Source organism: Seriola dumerili, unplaced genomic scaffold (genome assembly GCF_002260705.1).
Source record: "Seriola dumerili isolate Sdu_G_001 unplaced genomic scaffold, Sdu_1.0 BDQW01000581.1, whole genome shotgun sequence".
In the NCBI taxonomy this organism is placed as follows: domain Eukaryota; kingdom Metazoa; phylum Chordata; class Actinopteri; order Carangiformes; family Carangidae; genus Seriola; species Seriola dumerili.
Genome location: NW_019174836.1, coordinates 675049 through 694166, shown reverse-complemented (window position 1 = coordinate 694166; position 19118 = coordinate 675049). Strand labels below are relative to the sequence as shown.

The 19118-nt window shown below is 39.6% G+C and overlaps 1 protein-coding gene across 1 annotated transcript in view; it reads right to left on the bottom strand.

The window, feature by feature from the left end:
* Nucleotides 1-2518: 2518 nt before the first annotated feature.
* tmem8b (transmembrane protein 8B) overlaps nucleotides 2519-19118 on the bottom strand; it is a 40158-nt gene continuing 23558 nt past the window's right edge. The window contains exons 9-13 of the mRNA XM_022764802.1: nucleotides 15848-15990; nucleotides 14322-14500; nucleotides 12895-13041; nucleotides 7419-7535; nucleotides 2519-3196 (exon numbers count right to left, since the gene is read on the bottom strand). Coding sequence (XP_022620523.1) covers nucleotides 2861-3196; nucleotides 7419-7535; nucleotides 12895-13041; nucleotides 14322-14500; nucleotides 15848-15990 — 922 coding nt within the window. The 3' untranslated portion in view covers nucleotides 2519-2860. The remainder of the gene's footprint in view (nucleotides 3197-7418; nucleotides 7536-12894; nucleotides 13042-14321; nucleotides 14501-15847; nucleotides 15991-19118) is intronic.

The window sequence follows — 19118 nt, the reverse complement described above, 5'->3', positions numbered from 1 at the left end:
TGAATTTCCATTTCTTTGCTTTTCATTGAAGTGGCAGGGGAGTGACCGAGAAATGCCCTGAAATACATACAGCTTCACAAAGTTTTGTGTTGATTTAACCAGTGCTTCAATGGCTCTTTATTTTTCTTTTCAAATATTAACAGGATCCTTTTAGAACAGTGTTTCTGAAATTATCTGCTTGGACTAAAAAGGAGAAGAGAATCAATTTCTATTTCTTTTTGAGGAGATGAAGACAGGAACAAAGACTGTGTTTAATATATAAGTTGTGTGGGCTGTTTGTTGTTCGTTGTATAATCCTTAAGGATATAAAGATGAGTATGATTCAACAAAATTTTGACAAAAGACCGGAGCAGTTCCACTATTAGTCATATTGCTTCTGTTTCTTATTTAGTCAGACTTGACTACACATTATACACATTTTTTTTCTTGTCCTTTTTCCCTCTTTTGGACAGAGAGCGTGGAGTAGAAAGGTTAGTGTAAGGACTTTAAATACCTCCAGTGGCCTCATTCCATCACATTTTCACAACTCAACAGAAACACTCCAAGAAAAGAATTGATGCATAATTAACTGCAGCAGTGGCAGTTCTGATAAAAATGAGGAATTAGTTTTTTTTTTCTCTCCTCTATCTCGCTCCGTAAATAAATGCTTTGCTTGCAAGGCTTGAAAAAAAAAGTTAGGGCATGTTGGTGTTTATTTTCTATCACTGGAAATGATCCGGTCTCTGGTTTTATTGTAAGATTCTGAGCTTAATCATTCAGTAAATTTAAATGAACATCAATATTCTTTAAGCTACAGTAACTGATTTTTTGGCGACTTGAATCGACCGATAAACGGTTTTATCATCTTTTAAACTGATATGGTGAACACATCCAGCAGTTACAGAGATCATTATCATTAATTTGGAGACAATTGGCCTCCAAGTGTGATATTCCCTCTTTTAGCTCTGTTTTTGGTCTTTACCAACTCCTGAGGGAAACATTTGACTCATTAGCATCTAAATGCGCCGCTGTGTTCATATGTTCATATAGTCTCCACCTGTTGCTGTCTGCTGTTTGGTGTATAGCAGGTGGTTTTTCCTAGCTTTTACACTAAAACAGCCTGCTGCGGCCAAAAAAGACGCTATGATTGCGATGAGAATGAAACAAAACATTAAAGTGTCGGGCCGGATAGCTGAAACTTCCTGAAGGTTCCTCACTACAAGCGACCCCTGTCACTCTGTTTTCACATTGTCATTTGGTACGTTATTATAAACATGGATTATAGCCTCTTCGATATTTTGGTAAACACACTTATTCAGTTTCTTACTGAGAGTTTAGATGAGAGGATTGATACCACTCTCTTCAGTAAACATGAAGCTATTGTCTCATCTGCAGTAAAAAAGACATGGAAACTGCTCGTCTGGCTCTGTCCACATGGTAACAATGAGCACCTCTAAAGATCACTAACCTGTAATCAGTACATAAAACAAAGTGGAAAAACTACAAGTTGTGGCTTTACGAGGGTCTAGCTGTTTCCCCAAGAAAGTGAATAAACATATTTCCCCAAAAGGTCAAACTGTTCCTTTAAGGGCTGAGTTGATTTCTTTTCGTTTTTTTTAATTTGTGTGATGTCAAGGGCTCCAGTGTGGTACAGTATGTACATTTGCAAAAAAGAATGAATTCTTTCATCTTCTTTGATATAATCTGATAAAAAAAAAAAAAAAGACCTGGTGTGCACGCAGACTGATGAATACCGAGGAGCTTCTGATGGATCACACCTAATAAAGAATAAAGCACAGAGTCATAAAACTCTCACAGCTCTGCCTCTCCTTACATAAGAGGAGAGAGAGAGAGAGAGACACTAGATATCGACAGTGTGCTCTGACGCTGCCTTCATGCTGCTGCTCTGTAGGAGAATTATTTATCTCTTGCTCTATTCCTGGGAGGCTGCTGTTGACAGTGTCTCATCTCACTGTCTGAGTACCACTGGCTTCCATTAGGGCCAGGAATTGCAATATGATGTCTTTGTGGGGTGGTTCACCAGTTTCACTATATTTAAAAGCTTCCAAAGCAGAGGTAATACTGAGGCAAAGAAAGAAAACATTTATTGTTTATGAATGTGGTGTCACACAGGTCCTGTCAGAAAAGAACAGGGAGGTGAGGTCTTGGTTTGAGGTCTCTGAAGTTATCCTGCCTCCCCATCTTCTTGTTCAACAGGCAGCTGGACTTTGGAATAGTTCCCATCAAGAACAATCAGCACATTCGTGTAAAAGCGATACATTGCAATTGCAAAAGACAGTCTAACATTCCACATGACAACTAGGGTTTTTACATTTGTGATGATGCCCACTGTAGTTCGTATTGTTATAAAAATTTACAGAATAACATTTTTGTGTCTCAGTGCAAAAGATATATTCCAAAAGAATTTCAGAAAAGCCGTGCCCTTGATAAATGTCCCCCTCCCGCCCCGCCCCCGTCCCCGCCCCTTCATGTTTCCCCTTGACCTGTGCCCCCAACAGTAAAATAACTGGCCTGTATACAAGACCACCAATAAATAACCAACAGAAGCAGTTTTACAGTCACCGTCAGATAGCAGCAGTGTTTCAGCTTTGACTTTAAATACATATTCACAAACAACAGTGTTTCACTGTACACCCACAATTCATCAGAACAACTTTAACTATAGATAATAATAATTACAGTTGTATTGATAGTAATTACCATGACAATAACAACAGAAAAAAAAGAACTCCAATGTGTCACATCTGCATTTAAGTATTTACATTGCTTTTTCAAGTTCTGTGGCTTAATTTCCCGTGTGTGAATTTCCCAAGTAAAAGAAGGCAATGAAGTGTCTCTAAGGTAAAAGGCTGGGAGTTTATCAGCTGGTGCAGATGCTGTTGATGGAGATGATGGCGGGGTCCACCAGGCCCAGCTCCTCGTGCTCGTTCACGCACAGCTGATAGCCACAGCCCCGCCTGCGCTTCAGCGGGGTCACCTTGGCATCGGGCTTGGCGCGAGGAGGCAGGAGGAAGCCCACGCTCCCTGCGATCAGCATGTGCCAGATGCTGTGGATGTAGAAGTAGTTCTCCTCTGTCTCCACGAAGGCGTAGAGCGCCACGGCAGACGTGGCAATCATGGTGCCAGGGAAGAGGAAAAACACCCAGCGCTTCCAGGTGGGCGGGTAGCAACGCCGCCGACGGATGGTGCGCACCGTCTGACAGGCCAAGAGACACATAACACAATGTTTTTCAGCCTCAGCAGCGCCAAGTTTGAAATAGAAAACTATTGTTAAAAATAAAATTTCATAGTTTGTGCTCCTTAAATGGAATGGATATCAAACTGTTCTTCTTTAAACAGGTTTCCTGGAAAAGCCTGTGTAATTATAGGGTTTTGGGTAAGATAAGATCTTGAATGGGAACACCGAGTTTATGGAAAGCAGTTAATTTCCAGATAAATGTCCAAGAAGGAGCTGCACAATGCCATTAAGTTGAAAACCAGGTAAATACTTATTTAATTTATTCACATATTTGTTATTTGTCATTTACACCCAAACAGAACCAGAATAACATTTATTTATGTTCATTTCACCTGTTCACTTCTCAGTGAAAGGTGGAATTATGCTTCCGCGGACTGCACGTAAACAAAGATACAAAGGGGTTTCTGACAGGTTCGCGTGTGTGTTTCTTTTATACTTGTACAATATGTACACTTATGTACATGTCCACTGTGCAAACAATTATATCTGTGAGAAACACATGAAACTATTGGGATTTATCAACGTAAATGGTCGAAACAATGACAAGAGGGGCAACGGTATAAAATGCCTTGAAGTGGAATTCAGTTTCCTGAGCTCTGCATGAAGATCACCATGCTGAAATGTACAGCTACACTGCCGGTCAACAGCTTTAATCTAAACCTTTGACCTTCTACCTCTGTAGTTTGCTTTACTTTCACTTTCTGTCCAGTTCATCCCATAGCAGCTCCATATGGTTTATAAATCTGGAGACACTGCGCTTCCATCATGTGAGGCCACTGTCTTGTTCTATTCTTCTAATGTTTTTGGTGATTATGTTGATTGAAGTCCCGACCAATCAGTCTGTTTTCCTTTGTTAATTGTCCTTTTCTCACCACTCAACAATATACATCGCTACTTCTTGCAGCACAGTATTGTCCTAATAATGAATGAGAGGGTGCAGTAACAGTTTGTTCCAACATTGCATTTGTTCTGACGGAGGGTTTGTACATAACAAACAAAAGTTGGAACACCTGTAGGAATTGTTTGCATGAACTTTCAAGGCTTCATTTACTTCCATTGCTGTAGGAAAGCTGCAATTTCCTCATCACTGGAAAAAAAGGCTATTATCTATGACATTTACATGATTTTTTAGTTTTTGGTGACCTAATCAATGTTTTGGGGGGTAGTTTACTGCTGACCTTCGTGCCGTTTAATGTTAATCTCCGGACAGGAACTGCTGAAATTTCATTTAAAAATGGTAAAATGGGGGTAATGTGTGAAAGAAAAAAGAGAGAATCTCTTGACAGGATGTTGAAGTTTCTTGAAGTACAGGTCAGCACTATGCATTGTTAAGATGTGGAGGTGTGCACATTGGCTCCTCTATGAGACTCTGCATGTATCAATGCAGAAGCATAATTCCATCTTAAAACACTGTTGTGACTATATGCTGGAAATTGAGTATAAAACGTGGCAGTTGTACTATTTTCATATCATTTGAAATTTAAACCGTCATTTCCAAGACACGTACTAAGAAATAATAGTTACATATCAATTTTCTTTGTAGAAAATGATTAGGGAAACTAAGGGACCCATAAAATTATAAAAACAAAGCATTTTTACAACTTATGTTCTTTCAAGTAGAAACAAGATATTAGAGCAGGAGATCACAGAGGGAGCAGTCATTCAAAAATGGAGACCAATGGGATTTCACTGAGGGAGCAGCAGGCAGTTCACTTTGACTGGAGGCACAATGGGATGGCGCTCTTCATAAATCTCAATTGGCTTTGAAGACTGAAATTTGTGGCTACTGCTGCAGCACAAACCCCATCCCAATGATCATAATCAGCTGGTAGATGTTTTAAATTGGTCATCAGAGACTGGCCAGTCACCCCTTCAGCCATTCTGTTATTTATGCTCATGTTCCGTTCGGCACTAACTGGACGTGATGTCTTTATCGGTTTAATCCACAGAACGAGCTCATTCTTTCTGTAAGTGGCCACAACTGCTGAAATTGTGGCACAGAGAGACATGGACGTGTCGTTTCTTCATAAACACTGTTTGGAGAGTGCGTCATAATTGTATTCAGTCTCTATTGTCATCGCTTCATAAACACTGATTGCTTGCATTCATTTTTTTCCTCAAAACATTACAATAAAGACTCCTTTGTCAGGGGAAATTTAAGCCGGTAATGAATGACAAAAATAATTAAAATAGTAATCTAATAATTAGTATTCTAGCAGGAAAATGGCTCTGACTGATTTATTATGCTCTGTGCATTTTAAGTTAAAGACTAATAATCTATGTGAAGCGAAGTGAAGAAAAACATAAAATGTGTGTATACTATTCCAGTCCCTTTGGAATTGCATATTTTTCTAGTTAAGACAAACAGTTTGAGACCAGGATGATTTTTTCATGCATAAGTCAGGGACCTCATTTAGTCTGGAGAATTAAGGATATTTGGCACTGACAAATTTGAGTTTCTCCCCTTCTTCTTACTGCTCATGACACCCCTGCAAAGCAGCAGACGCTCTGTGCCCTCCGCTTGACTGATCTAATTCGGTTGTGTCTGGGAACATTCAGAATGCCAGGCTTTGCAGAAACATGACAAGTTGAAATGAAAGGGCTCTTGTAGAAAATGTGCGGCACTCTAACTCAGAGGTGCGGCACCGAGGAAAGAATACTGAAATGCCGGCATACGCTATTGAACAGCTGATAAATTATGAAGTGTCAAGTAATCAAAGTATGAGCCCAGGTTTATGTTGAAAAACTGCAACTAAAGCATGAGATCCAAGCGACTTTTATGGAAAAGCTGCTGTGTAGAGTTTACTATTGCAACCTGTGGTGCAGTGTGTGCTTTATCGCCATGTGAAGATCAGAGATTGTCTATCTGAGTCATTTTGACAATTTTGCACAAAATTATACCAGACCATGCATTTCATATATTTGTCAAATAAAATATTTCAAACAAACCATCCATAATTGAATTACGAATGCTCCAAAGCCTGAAGAAAACCAACCAAATAGTGGAGGCCAATGGCTTTATGTAAATACTTCACATTTGAATGCGACGGTACTGCTGTGCATGAATTCTGAAGCGCTGTTGCTAATTTCCCCAAAAAAAAAAAGAATCTCATCTATGGTAAAAAATATACTGTCTCCAACCTCTGCTGTTGAAGCTGGAGGGTTTACATGGTGGAATTAAAGCGTAGTTCATCTTCCATAGTTTCTGTAGGATCCTGCAGCTCACAGAAAGATAACTCTCAGAGTTACAACTCCCACACTATACCCAATGCAAAGCTTTCTCCAAGGAAGACACAAACCTTGTTTTCAAACTGATGTCAGAGGTTTGGTGTTAAAGGCTTTTTTTTTTTCCAAGAACCTTGCCTGAAAGACTATTATTTTTTATCTTCTCAGTTCAGGGAGCACATTATGACTCGAAGAAGAGTCAGTGAAAGTACAAGCTGACTTATAATGGAACTACAACCCATGACTAATACCCACAGGCTGCAAAACTTTTAAAGCCCCCCTTCGATGCTAATGTAAAATAGCTTCATTGGTCAAAAACACACAGTTTTTAACACATGCACATGTTCCAGCCCTGTGTTAGCTTAAATGACGGATTAAGTCCCTTTACACTTGCTGGCATGAGGAACAATAGAGGGACAGTGCAGTGACATGTTTCATCTGCATGTTTGAACAAGCTTGTCCATGAATGTCAAACACACATTATGTATTAAAAACAATTATATTTAATCTATTAAAAAATTTAAAAAATCGAATATAAACTGTGCAGGCCTATGTGTAGAAACATTTTTGAGAGAAAAAAAACTTGGATTCAGAAGTTAAAGTTGTTATAATTATGTCATACAAGAAACATTGTATGTTACCTATAGGATAATAATATTATTAAATGCCCTAATTTTCCCTGTATTACCTTAAACAATTTCTGTTACACAAATAAGTGTACAATTCGGTTATAGCTTAAAGTATGGTAGTGTACTGTACATGTATATAGCTTCTAATATACCCTCTAATATACCCTCTACCTGTGTTTATGTCATTCAGATTGTTCTGTCTTCCTGACCTCTTAGCGATTCTCTTGTGCTGCTGCAACATGTGAAGTAAACCCATCATGAAATAAACCAGTTTTCAGCTGTAGACTGCTGCTCGACTGTGCAGCAAACATATGAACTGCACTTACCCACGCCACGGCCATGATGCCCAGAGCAAACAGGCTGGGTCCCAGCAGGTTCCACAGACCATGACGGTCCAGCTGCAGAGCCATGGACAGGGACATCGCCCCAAGTAGATACAGCACCTTGAAAAAAAAACAAAAAAACACACAGATCAATAAGAGCAAACACTGTCAACATTGCTAGTTTCCCAGTAAATAAGAGGATGAGTGTGCGATAAACTGTAATCTGCTCCCCACACATGTTGGAACAATGGTGACAAAAGTTTTGCAGTCACATCACAAATCTTTAGTAGTGAGTGGTGGTTACTAAACCACTGGGAGATGATTTGCAGTTCCTGTATGTGTTCTATACTTTCTCCCTTTTTTTTTTTTTTTTCCTGTTTTGCACCTGTGTCCTGTTTTTCGGCTTTGAGAGCTCTACTTTTCCTAACACAGCTGGTTCCATCGTGCCATCAGAGGTCTGGAGGAGAAGTGTGTTGCAGCAGAAAAAAAGGATGAATGTACCATAAACCATAAGATATGCTTTACTGAAAGCTGTGGGTGCAAGTCAGTTCAGTATGGTTAAGAAAAATGAATAGCAGAATTTAAATATCTTGCTTGGGCACTAGTCACTGAGGTAATTCACTATAAAATCTAGTTTGAAAAGAATTAATGGTTTAAAACAGTTCAAACTGTTTTTAAGACCAACCATGGGTGGATTCTTAAACAGGCCCAGGGGCCTGAGGGGTCAGAGAGACCCGAAAACAACCACGCAGACAACTACAAAGAGACACAAAATGACCTGAAAAGAGGCATAAAAAACTACAGAGAGATGCAAACTGTTTGTATTCAAACAGAGATTCAAAACAATCACAAAGAAACACAAAAACTGACTAGAAACAATGTTTTTTGTATCTTTCAGACTGTGGTTCTTGCTTCTATGGGGGGGTGCTGGGGGGCCTTTTACATGTTTGTACTCAGGGGCCCATTGTCTCATAACCCATTCATGACACCAACAATGCATCGATCCTTCTAACAAGTATTGTCTGTGTATCCTAAGCCTGATATAGCTGATTCCTCTTTGCCATAGAGCTCCTATTAAAAATACATCAGTGAGCCACACTGTTGCTCCGCGTGACATTATCATGAATACACACACACACACACACACACACACAGGTTTATTTTATTTTGACTCAGTCCCACATACAGCATCCTGCTGCTGTAACTGCTGTAATTAATCCACTGCTGAAAATAGTCCCCAGCAAAAGCACTGTTTACTGCTGTTTTAGAAATATGACACCTCTGTTCCCAGTTATTTCAGGAGTTTGAATAGAGATTTTCATCCACTTTAGTAATGAATGGTCTTGGAGACAGGGCAGTAACGTAAGAGAGTATTGAGAGTTTAACACATTGTTGTTTGGTCTCTTCATGGGATTTGTTGGCAATAACAAAAGATATAAAATAATGCAGCCTTCTCCTGTGATTTTAACAGCCACTATGAGAGTCGGCTTTCACAAATAGCTTGAAAATCTGTGTTTAAAAAAAGGTTAAAACCTGTCATTATGTAAACATGCCATCAGTTTAATAGACGAGTGGGGAAATGGTCAGTACAGAGAAAATAACTGTGTACTGAGTTTAGTTGACATCAAAATTGGTATTTCAAAGTGTTTTCAGAGTAATACACCATCTGAGCTTCCTTACATGAGTGAGAGCCACAATATAACAATGATAACAAAATACTAACAATAAAGACCCATACTATAAATACAAGCAGTTTAACAATTTTTTCCCCCCAAGCTCATAATTTGACACAAAGCCATGGGATATAAAAGAGATAAAGTGAGAGGGGAAAAAAAATCAATAAGCTGTGCTACACATGCTTTGGGAGAAGTTAAGCCTGGCCTGGATGCCTGCGGTCTGCATTCTTCTGTCTGGTAGCAAACGTGAGGAGAAATTGGGGGATTTTCGAGCAGGGGAAGGGATGACCCGCCTGCAGAAGAACGGGACTAATTGGCACACACCAAGGAGGAGAGGAGCAGCATGGTGCAGCCCGAGGACTCTGTGCAGCAACAGTCATCAGTCATACTGCGCCGCTGAATCATACAGTGGCACCCGAGCATGCATGTGTACATGTACTGTATGCAGGCATGAATGCATGGACGCTTACAGGCGGGGGTTTCGCTGTAATGAATCATCATCTGTCAGTGTGACGGACGAGCTTGTAGAAATTAAGGTGGGAAGTCTATTTTTATCTGCTACATACATTTTCATGCTTAAAAATATACAGTAACACAGAGTGATACTGTATTTGTGCATGTGTGGATTGCAACATGCCCAATGCTAGTGGCACAATAAGCTGGCTAAGGGCCATGCTGAACGAACATGTTAAAAGTCACTGAAAATATTTTAAATTACTGGAGCGTGGACGTTCACTCTTTGAGAACAGTTCGGGGTGAAGAGTATCTGAGCACAAGGAGTTGCTTACTTTCAAAAGCTTTCAAACAAATCTCATGGTCGTTCTCTAAATAGAAGACCTCGGCGCATTATTGTTGAGACCCCGTGTGTTTCAGCAAAATCACGTGTGCTTTCACAGCTCTTTGCTCTGGTTATGTAGGTTTGCACACTCTGCTGATCTGGCTGCCTCTGAGGGTGCTCCGAACTATGATCGTTTACTTAGTTTCATGCAACATCAAGGTGGCTGCTCTAATTTTCTACCTGCACTGTTGATCCTGTGCTGATTTTTTAAAGACCTTTTTAACCCACATAACTGTGTTTCATTATGTCTAATTTGAACAACAATGTTGTATCATAATGTTGTATTTTTTTTTTTTTCAAACTCTCAGTTACACATTTTGAAAATATTAATTTATGCTATGGTAAAATTTGAAATTAGTAACTAATGTAATCTCTTTATACAAGAGAGGCAAATAGTTCATGCATAATTCTGGCTTTTTCTTGCAACTGAGGTTTTGTCATCATTCCTATGAGTAATTGTAATATTTCATTTGCTAAAATCCGTGAAAACATCACTAAAAAGAAGTTTGACAGGCCAAGAAACACAAGCAGTCATAAGATCAGAAAGATTTTAAAATCCCCGAAGAGAGTCAAACTTATTTCAAAGAAAAAACTAAATTAAATTTTTACTCAAAATGTCTGTTTTATACATCAATCGCAGTTTACAGACCGGCTTCCTGTTTTAACTTTGACAACAGACAATTCAGGTAAGTTCACTTTCGGTTTTTACTCCAAATAAAGTGGTTGAGATCAACTGGCTACATTTTCCGATCGCCTGAATGCTCACGTTTTGAATCCTATTGTCCCCAGATCTCAACAGTTAGTAATGTAATGTTATCAACACCATTCAGTAAAAGAGGGACTAAACTATGAAGATGAGACCCAAGTTGTAATAAAACGTAATAATCCTTTAAATTGATTGATATGACTCTGATGCAGTACTCTATGTCCTTGCAAGATATTCTGCTGACATAACTGCAAGGACTTTTAGACCTATGAAGGTGCAAAAGTCACAGACAGACGCAACACAGTATCAGGTGCTCCTGGGTCCTTCACCCTCTGCTGCTGCTGCTGCTGCTGTGGTCATGGACATAAACAAACAAACACACACTGTCTCTGTTAAGTACACACACACACACACACAGTCCCACTTGCCAGTCCTGACATGTGCGATTTGATTAGTGACTGCGTACTGCAGCGCTCAGCAAAAATGAAAACTCTAGAGGACAGCAGATGTTCGTATACTCTCCCTCCCACCCACTACTCCACCCCCTCTTCCTCTCCCCACCCCCCCGTCTCTGTCTCATTTCTGGACACACACACACACACACACACACACACACACACACACACACACACACATATACTGTTGAGACCGCTCCATCTTGGTGTGCAGCCAGGGAATGACCCAGGGAGAAGGTGCACCTGTTAGTGTTTTCCGCTATCCACCGCAATATGTCAACAACCAGAGATTTTACCACCACGCATCGCTGATCTAACACACTGATCTCTTAATTTATTACTAAAAATTGAGGCATATGCGGTGCTCATTTATAGCTCTCTTACAGCCCTACAGCTCTCCTTCTCAGTCCGCTAATCCCTCTTTGCCTCAGGGCTTATGTCAAGTTGTCGACCGCTAACACGGAGCTCTCAGCTTAAGTGCTGCCAGACTGCAACACATGACAGTGGACATGCCTTATGGTCCGAAGATGTCTGGTTCCAATCACTGCCTACATCTAACATTATGTCAAGAAAATCAAACAGGTCTAGAGTTGCTCTTGTGAATGGTTGCTTCTCCATTTAGAGACAGACACAGACACAACCCCAGCAGCCACTCAGAGCCTTGTGTATGGAGCTAAAGGTGGTGACAGTGGCTTGTTACGTATAGCTGCAAGGGCAGGAGGGAAGGTGACATATGAGGTGGCAGCAGGGTTGAGGCTGAATCACTGTCAGCTATTAATAAAACATCCAAAGTTACTGAAGATGCTTTGGGAAACTTTATATCTTTTCACAGCTTTTGAGTGTTGGCAGTACAGGACCTTTTCCTTTTCCTTCCAAAACGAGACATGTAAAATATGTGTTTATTAGTCTGTATTGTTAACGATGCTGTTGCTAGATGTGTTTTCTTTACATGTCACACACTGCTATCAATTCAGGTCAGCACAAGTGACATGCTGTTCTGTGTAGAGAGTTAATGGGGAGCACAAACTGGCACACTGACAGTACTATTTTGAGTATTAATTATTTGAGTTAGTTATTAAGCCTGTCTCAGATGGTACATTCATGCTGGGTCATGTACATGGTTAATGTACTAATAAGTGTTGATTTTAACAATCCACCAACATAGTAATTAAAAACAAAGTCACAACTTTGTAAAGCAGAAATGATCTCATAGCTCACAACACCTACACTTACCTAAACCACTTGAATTAAAGGGGCTAATTTTTTCTCTGCCGCTGAACACAGTTTCTTGCCAGGAGCAGGTGGTCGTGATTGTCAATGACAAGAATTCTGGCCATTGTTGCGTTTACAAGTCAAGAGGTGAAAATCCGCCCTCTGGGCAGCTCTACTTCTTCAGGGCAGATTGGAGGCTACACTGACTCGCTATCAGAAAGTGATGAGACAGCTGGGGCTAGCTGGTTAGCATGCTAACTTCAGTAGAAGAAAAGGCGTGATAGAGATTAGTTAAGACTGGCATTGCTTTCCACCGCGGTAGACAGCTCTTGGAGAGTAAAGGAATGAAGTTTGATGTTGAACGTACAATGTTTCTTCCAGACTGGTAAGTCAACAGCTAACATGCTAATGTTAGCTATGTAGCAATAACAAAAGTTACAAATAGCTCCTTTAAAGTTTTATAGAAGTGGAAACAAAATGGCCCACACTCACTGCTTTGTGATAAACTACAGTTCCACTAAAATGTTTAAGGATAAACAAGACAGGAAGGAAAAGAAAGGATAAGAAAGGTGGAATTACAGTAGGAACTCACCTGTTTGATGATGGACTTTAGCCTGGCCATAGCAATGACAGTGACCCACACTGACATAAGCGACCCGAGGAAGTCACAGAACTGCAGGACGTCGTACTCCATGATGCAAAACACCACAATACCCGGCTGGTCGCATGCATGGTAGAACTGTCAGGAGAAAGAACAATGTTTTAGCCAACAAACATGACAAAAAAAAAAAACGTACTGTATAACTGTCATTTACAATAAATGTACTCTTCGCTATTAGATGAGTGCATATTGAGTTTTTTTTCTTTTTTACCCGACAACAGGTACTATCCACACTATTGTCTGACTAGCTGAATGTGGTTTGTCTGTTGTGCTCTGGTTGTTGGCGTAGCCCAGATAATTTCAAACTAAATGAAGTCTTTCTGGTTTGGTCTAAATTTAGTCCAAAATGGACAATCTATTTTGGTCTTGCCAGCCCAGTCCAAATTTCCTGTTTGTTTTCTAAAAACATTTTGATTGTGTGTTCATGCTTAAAAAATACCTCAAGTTACTTTAATAGTTTAACAAAGCAATTATTTTCAACCAAAAATAGACAAATATCAGATGTCTGGTTTGTGAGTCATCTCTTCAGTGTGTGTTTTCAAACACATTTTGCTGAACATGCCCCTAAATATCGGTGAATTCCTATTCAATCAAAACAATTTAGATATCATTTGAGCTTAATTTCCTCTTTAACAAATCAAAGCTAATCTGTGGAGTGTCCCTGTAAACAAACAAAAAAGCTATAATGTTTCTTAGCAAAATGCACTGTGTGTATCCTAAAGGTCTAAATGTGGATTCAGACCAAGACCAGACCTGCTTTAAAACAGTGCAGAGGGTGTTTGAATGTTGTTTATGGTAAAGATGAGGCATCAATTACAATCAAGGAAGTCCAGTTGGAGTAACAGATTAATATGTTTAAAGGTTTATAATAGTAACATATGAGATTTAACAACTCTGGAAAGTTATCATAGCGGAAAGTATTTTATCTTTCATCATGAAGATTGTGAGGTTAAACAGTAGAAATACTCAAAGGTATCTACTACAAATATGCACTTGCATGTATTTGATTGGCCAATGCAGCGCCTTGCTGCCTGATGTTGTGTTGCAGCCGAAGTTGAGTCGGATTCAACTTCTTCCGAAACAATCCTTTCATACCGAACCCCCCGAAACGGTTGCCACTGAGCCTTCAACTCGGTAACTTGCTGAGATGAGCATGAGTGGCATATTTCTTTCTATCACAGAGATCGACTTTGTTTCTCTCGTGTGTTGTGAAAAAAAACCCCAAAAAAACCAGCAGCTGCAGATGAAGCAGTCACGCGGCTTTTCAGTTGTTTGTGCTGTTTTCACACCCAAAAATATTTTATAGGTCAACTCCAGGGTAGCGCATGCACCACTCTGACAGTGTGGCAGTCACTCACTGTGGAGAAGAACATGGTGAAGATGTAGACTGAAGCCTCCAGCAGATAGTGGCTTCGGATGGCGATGGCCACAGGTGGGACAAACATCAGGTTACTGAGGCAGAGCAGCAGGGTGGAGAGGAGCTGGAAACTGTAGGAGTACGCCTCCGAGTTGTCTGTGCATCCCCAGCCGTCCCAGCCTAACACACACACACATAGTCAGTACTGTATGTTGATCTAAGAAAGTAAAGATCCAAGAGGGTAGATAGCTTTTGTATTTGCAGGCTTCATAGGTTGCTGGCATTAAAGCAGTTTCAGTCTTCCTTAAACTTTATATAAACTTTAGGAAAGTCTACTCAAATCTTTTGGCTGAAGGGATGAGAATAAACTCTACTGTAGATGAATCAGTTTGTTTCAAAAGCTCATCCCTTTAGAATTTACAGTATCTCCTCAAATGGATAAAATGTCTCTCTCTCAACAAGATGAGGGCTTCATCAGCTCTTTGTTATAAACAGACATCTCTCTGTAGAAAATAATCAAAAACAGACATGTGTGAAGTGGTTTATCCTGCACAATACAGCATCCTGGTGTGAACTCCCCTCCTATGTTAACCCCCCCCCCCGCTTTACCACTTGAATTGGATCCTTATCAAGTGGTGGATTGGATAAGACAGTGTGAATTAAATATTCGTGAGCACTGTTGAACAGAGGCTTTGCAGTGTGAGACGGGCCAAGGGCAAGTGCTGAATGCAAAGTGCCTGCCAGGAAGCAGTCACACATATGAAGTATGACAATGAATTTAACTGCAGAGAAGCCAGCTCTGATAAAAGAAGATCAAAGGCGGGATTTAAAAAAGCCTCAGAGGACATGCTTTGTTTAGTTTCATAAGCTCATCTTTTATTAAAAAGCTGTTCGTAATTAAGAGCGTGTTTTATTGTCTTATCAAAATGGCTTATATTAGAAGATTAATACCAGGCTGCTGTATGACTCATTGGACAGCAGCACCTACAATTTAATTGCGGTATTGTCAGTTCAGCTCTGGAAAATGACCTGTGCCACCCCATCGTGCTCTGTCCCATTTCCTTGTCACTCTGCATGATGTATTTTCCAAAAAATGAGACATTCTTCGCAGCGGTGATAACCCATTTTCCTCACAAAAACTTTTATCCTATCTTATCTTGTATGCAAAAAAAAAGCTCTTGACTGCTGAAAATCACTTCCAATTATTAATTCATGGCCAGCCTTTTTGCTAATTATTAATTACTGATTAATAATTAAAGCCACTGTTGAGTATACATCATATTTATACAATTATTCCGCCACTTCTATTTAACAACTTGCTTTGTTTTGTTGGTAAATGGCTTCCAAAGCTTAGTGAATGAGAATGCAATTTGAAAATAAAGTGGACATTAAAATAGAATCAAAAGAAGACAATAATAGATCACCTTATCTAAATGTAGTTCACCTTCACATTGTGCACAGATTTACATTAATAAACTAAGTGACGATGCAATGCTTCGCAATAGATTTTTTAGAGTAAATGATTACCTGCTTTGCATTCACATGCAGCGTAAAGGTAGTTGTTGGTGCGCAGAAGCTTGCACTGTCCATATGTCCCACAGTCGTTGATGCACGGAGTCAGGTACGAGCGCATATACACCTCGGCTGTGACATTGGTGCACGCCTCAAATCTGGAAAAAGCCACAGACAGAGGCAGAACATTGGATGAGGAACATAACGGCAGTAAAAGCGGTGCAGTTAGGCGCTTTTGTAGCAGTGTGAAGGCAGAAATTTGTTTCACTTTTAAATGGATCTCAACTGACATATTCTGCACTCAAGCTGGACCTTTGTATTTGTGGGTAGCTGTTTTTAGCCACGCTAGAGGCATTATCCTCGAGATGATAATGTCGGTCTGTTGTTTGGTTCACCACTTTGGTCCTAACTGAAATATCTCAACAACTATTAAACGGATTGCCATGAAATTTTGCACAGACCTTCATATTCCCAGACGATGAATCCCATAGACTTTGATCCCCCGACATTTCCTCTCATGACATTAGGAGGTTGACAGTCGTGCTTCTTGGTAAAATGTCTCAACAGCTACTGCATGGATTGTTATGAAATTTTCCATCGACATTCATGTGCCCCTTAGGTTATTTTTTAATAACTCTGATAATCCCTTAACTTTTCATCTAGCATCAGGTCAAAATATCAATTCGTCCAATGTTTTGCTTTCTTACCAAATACCTGCAAAATCTAACAAAAATTCCCATCAGCCTCAGCTGTTCTTTGAGTTAAGCACTAATTAGCACGTTTCCAAGTTGTACTAACACACTGAACTAAGATGGTGAACATGGTAAACATTAGCCCTATCAAACATCAGCATGTTAGCATTGTCGTTAAGAATATGTTACCAAACCGACGCTAGTATTTAGCTCCAGGCACCCTGAGCCCCACAGAGCTGCTAGCATGGCTGTAGACTTCACCTCAGCACTTTGGAAATCAAATGGTTGTGATAGGGTTATCAGATGTCAGACAACTTTACTCTACTGGGTTTGCACAATCTAAATTCATAAAGCAATTACCAAAAGTAATTTTCCACAAATGATGTCTGTGCTTTAGAGACCAAGACAAGGAATTTGGAGTTCTGCTGTGATTGTGTAACCTTCATTAGGTATTTCAATTAGATCTCCCGTCTGAAATTTTTCACAATACCCTTTTTTTTCCCCACTACTCCATTCTCGTGTCAACATCCCCTTTTTTCATATTTCTAGAGAACTAGTTCAACCAAAAGATAGCATTTTTTCTGTAATTCACAACTTGAATAGGGGCTTTTATGCAGCTAATTGTAGCCCACAAACTTAGCCCATTTGTGCATCTCTGACATTACATGGTATGAAAGAAAAACCTTGTACGCTTGTGCTTATACTGTAGCTTTTCTAATTGCAAGCCTCTACAATCAATCACAGAGAATGAAACTCCAGGAGGTAACAAATGTGTTTCATTCCCCTTTCCCAGAAGCCATTTTTTAATTGATACAGCTACTCACCTCTTTATTTTAAAGTTATATCAATCTCCTTAATTGTAGCGTTAAAAAGCACCTGTCATTCACACCCTTCTTACCTCTCTTTCTCTCTAACAAGACCTGACTTCAGCACGTGTAAACACGTAGAAATCTAACACATACAGTAGCAACGCTCTCATGTGAGGATGAGCGAGTCCATATCCCACACCATCTGTTATTATCTGTTATTCAAATTCAATTGGAACTCCCAAGTGGCCTGAAAAAATCTGCTTAATTTCATTCTGTTCACATTTTTGTGCCATTAAGGGTTGTGCAAAACAGCTCAATCTGCTGAATAACTAATACTTATGAACTCATGAAAAACATTGTATTAGACAAGTTAATGGAAGCATTTTCCCCACTTTCTCCTTTCAACATTTTTCACACCGCCTTTACACATCCCTCAGAGAACCAGTGTGCACTTACTGCCTCTATGTGTGGATTAAACTGTATGTGAGGGTGGAGAGAACAATAGAGATTACAAGATATTTTCTAGTGAAGAAAAGATAAGAGCTGTGCCCTTTACAATAAAAACAAAAAAAAAAACAAAGAAAAAAACATGTTTTGTTGGTACAATGCATCATGGTGTGTTTCATGTACTAAAGATGGAAAAACTAGTGTCTCTGCCTCTTTTACAATAAATCTGTACATGTACAGATGGTGAACATGATAATGAAGATCATGAACAAAAATATGAAGAAAGCAGTTGCTCCTTCATTTTGAAAGACCAACACCAAAATCAGACTTTCACTATTCATCTTTTAGAGAGACGCAAAACATTTTCTGCATTCAGATTAATTCACCAAATAAAATACATGCAGGAATTCAAGACGCCCTGATTTAAAAACATAACTTTCTTTTAAGGTGAACTTTCAATTTTCAGGTCTTTGTGCCTTTTCAGAGAACACATGTTTGAATCAATTTGTTTACATTTCCTAATATGCAAATGTGGTATAATGTGAGAAATCTGCTTTTAAACATCAAAATCTAACCCTCTTCCGTGTCGTATGCTAGGTGTGCAGCAGAAACACATTCATGAAGCCAATCCCAAATTAATTTGCTGGGTGACAGATGGGACTGGATGTGACTGATTGAGGGAGGCTGCACCATTTAAACAGTGTGTACGGTGTCTTCATTAGAGCACTGAATTATTAATTTTGGTAAACAAACTAGTAATTGTTATATGAAGATGAGTTTTTAAGAAATTTTGAATGTCCCTATTTTGCAGTTGTCTTCCTATAATCAACAGCAAATATTGTCTCACAGAGGTTGCTACTGGGCACTGGGACTAAGCCAAAGAACTGATAATGAGAATGTCAAAAATTTATGAGTAACAGTCATTTAACTGCCTACAGTGAATTTCTGCTTGTAAATTATGTTTTGGAGACTTTTTGGGTTGACTATTCCAGAGCACATTTACACAATAGTCCGACATCTTGGGAAACATCTATTTGCTTTTCTTGCCCACAGTTAGATGAGAAGATCGATACCTCTCTTATGCACATACGCTACATATGAAGCAACTGCTGGCAGCCACCTAACTTAGCTTAGCATAAAGACTGGAAACACGAGGAAACAACTGTCCTGGCTCCGTCCAAAGGTAGAAAAATCCACCTACTGATACCTCGAAATCTCGCTAGATAACAACGTTATATGCAAAGTCTTGAAGTTGTGTCAACGTGCAGCAGGTCAAAGTTGGAGTTGCGTTCATGCATGGAAGAGTACCACTGGAATCCTTGGATCAAGCCGATTTTC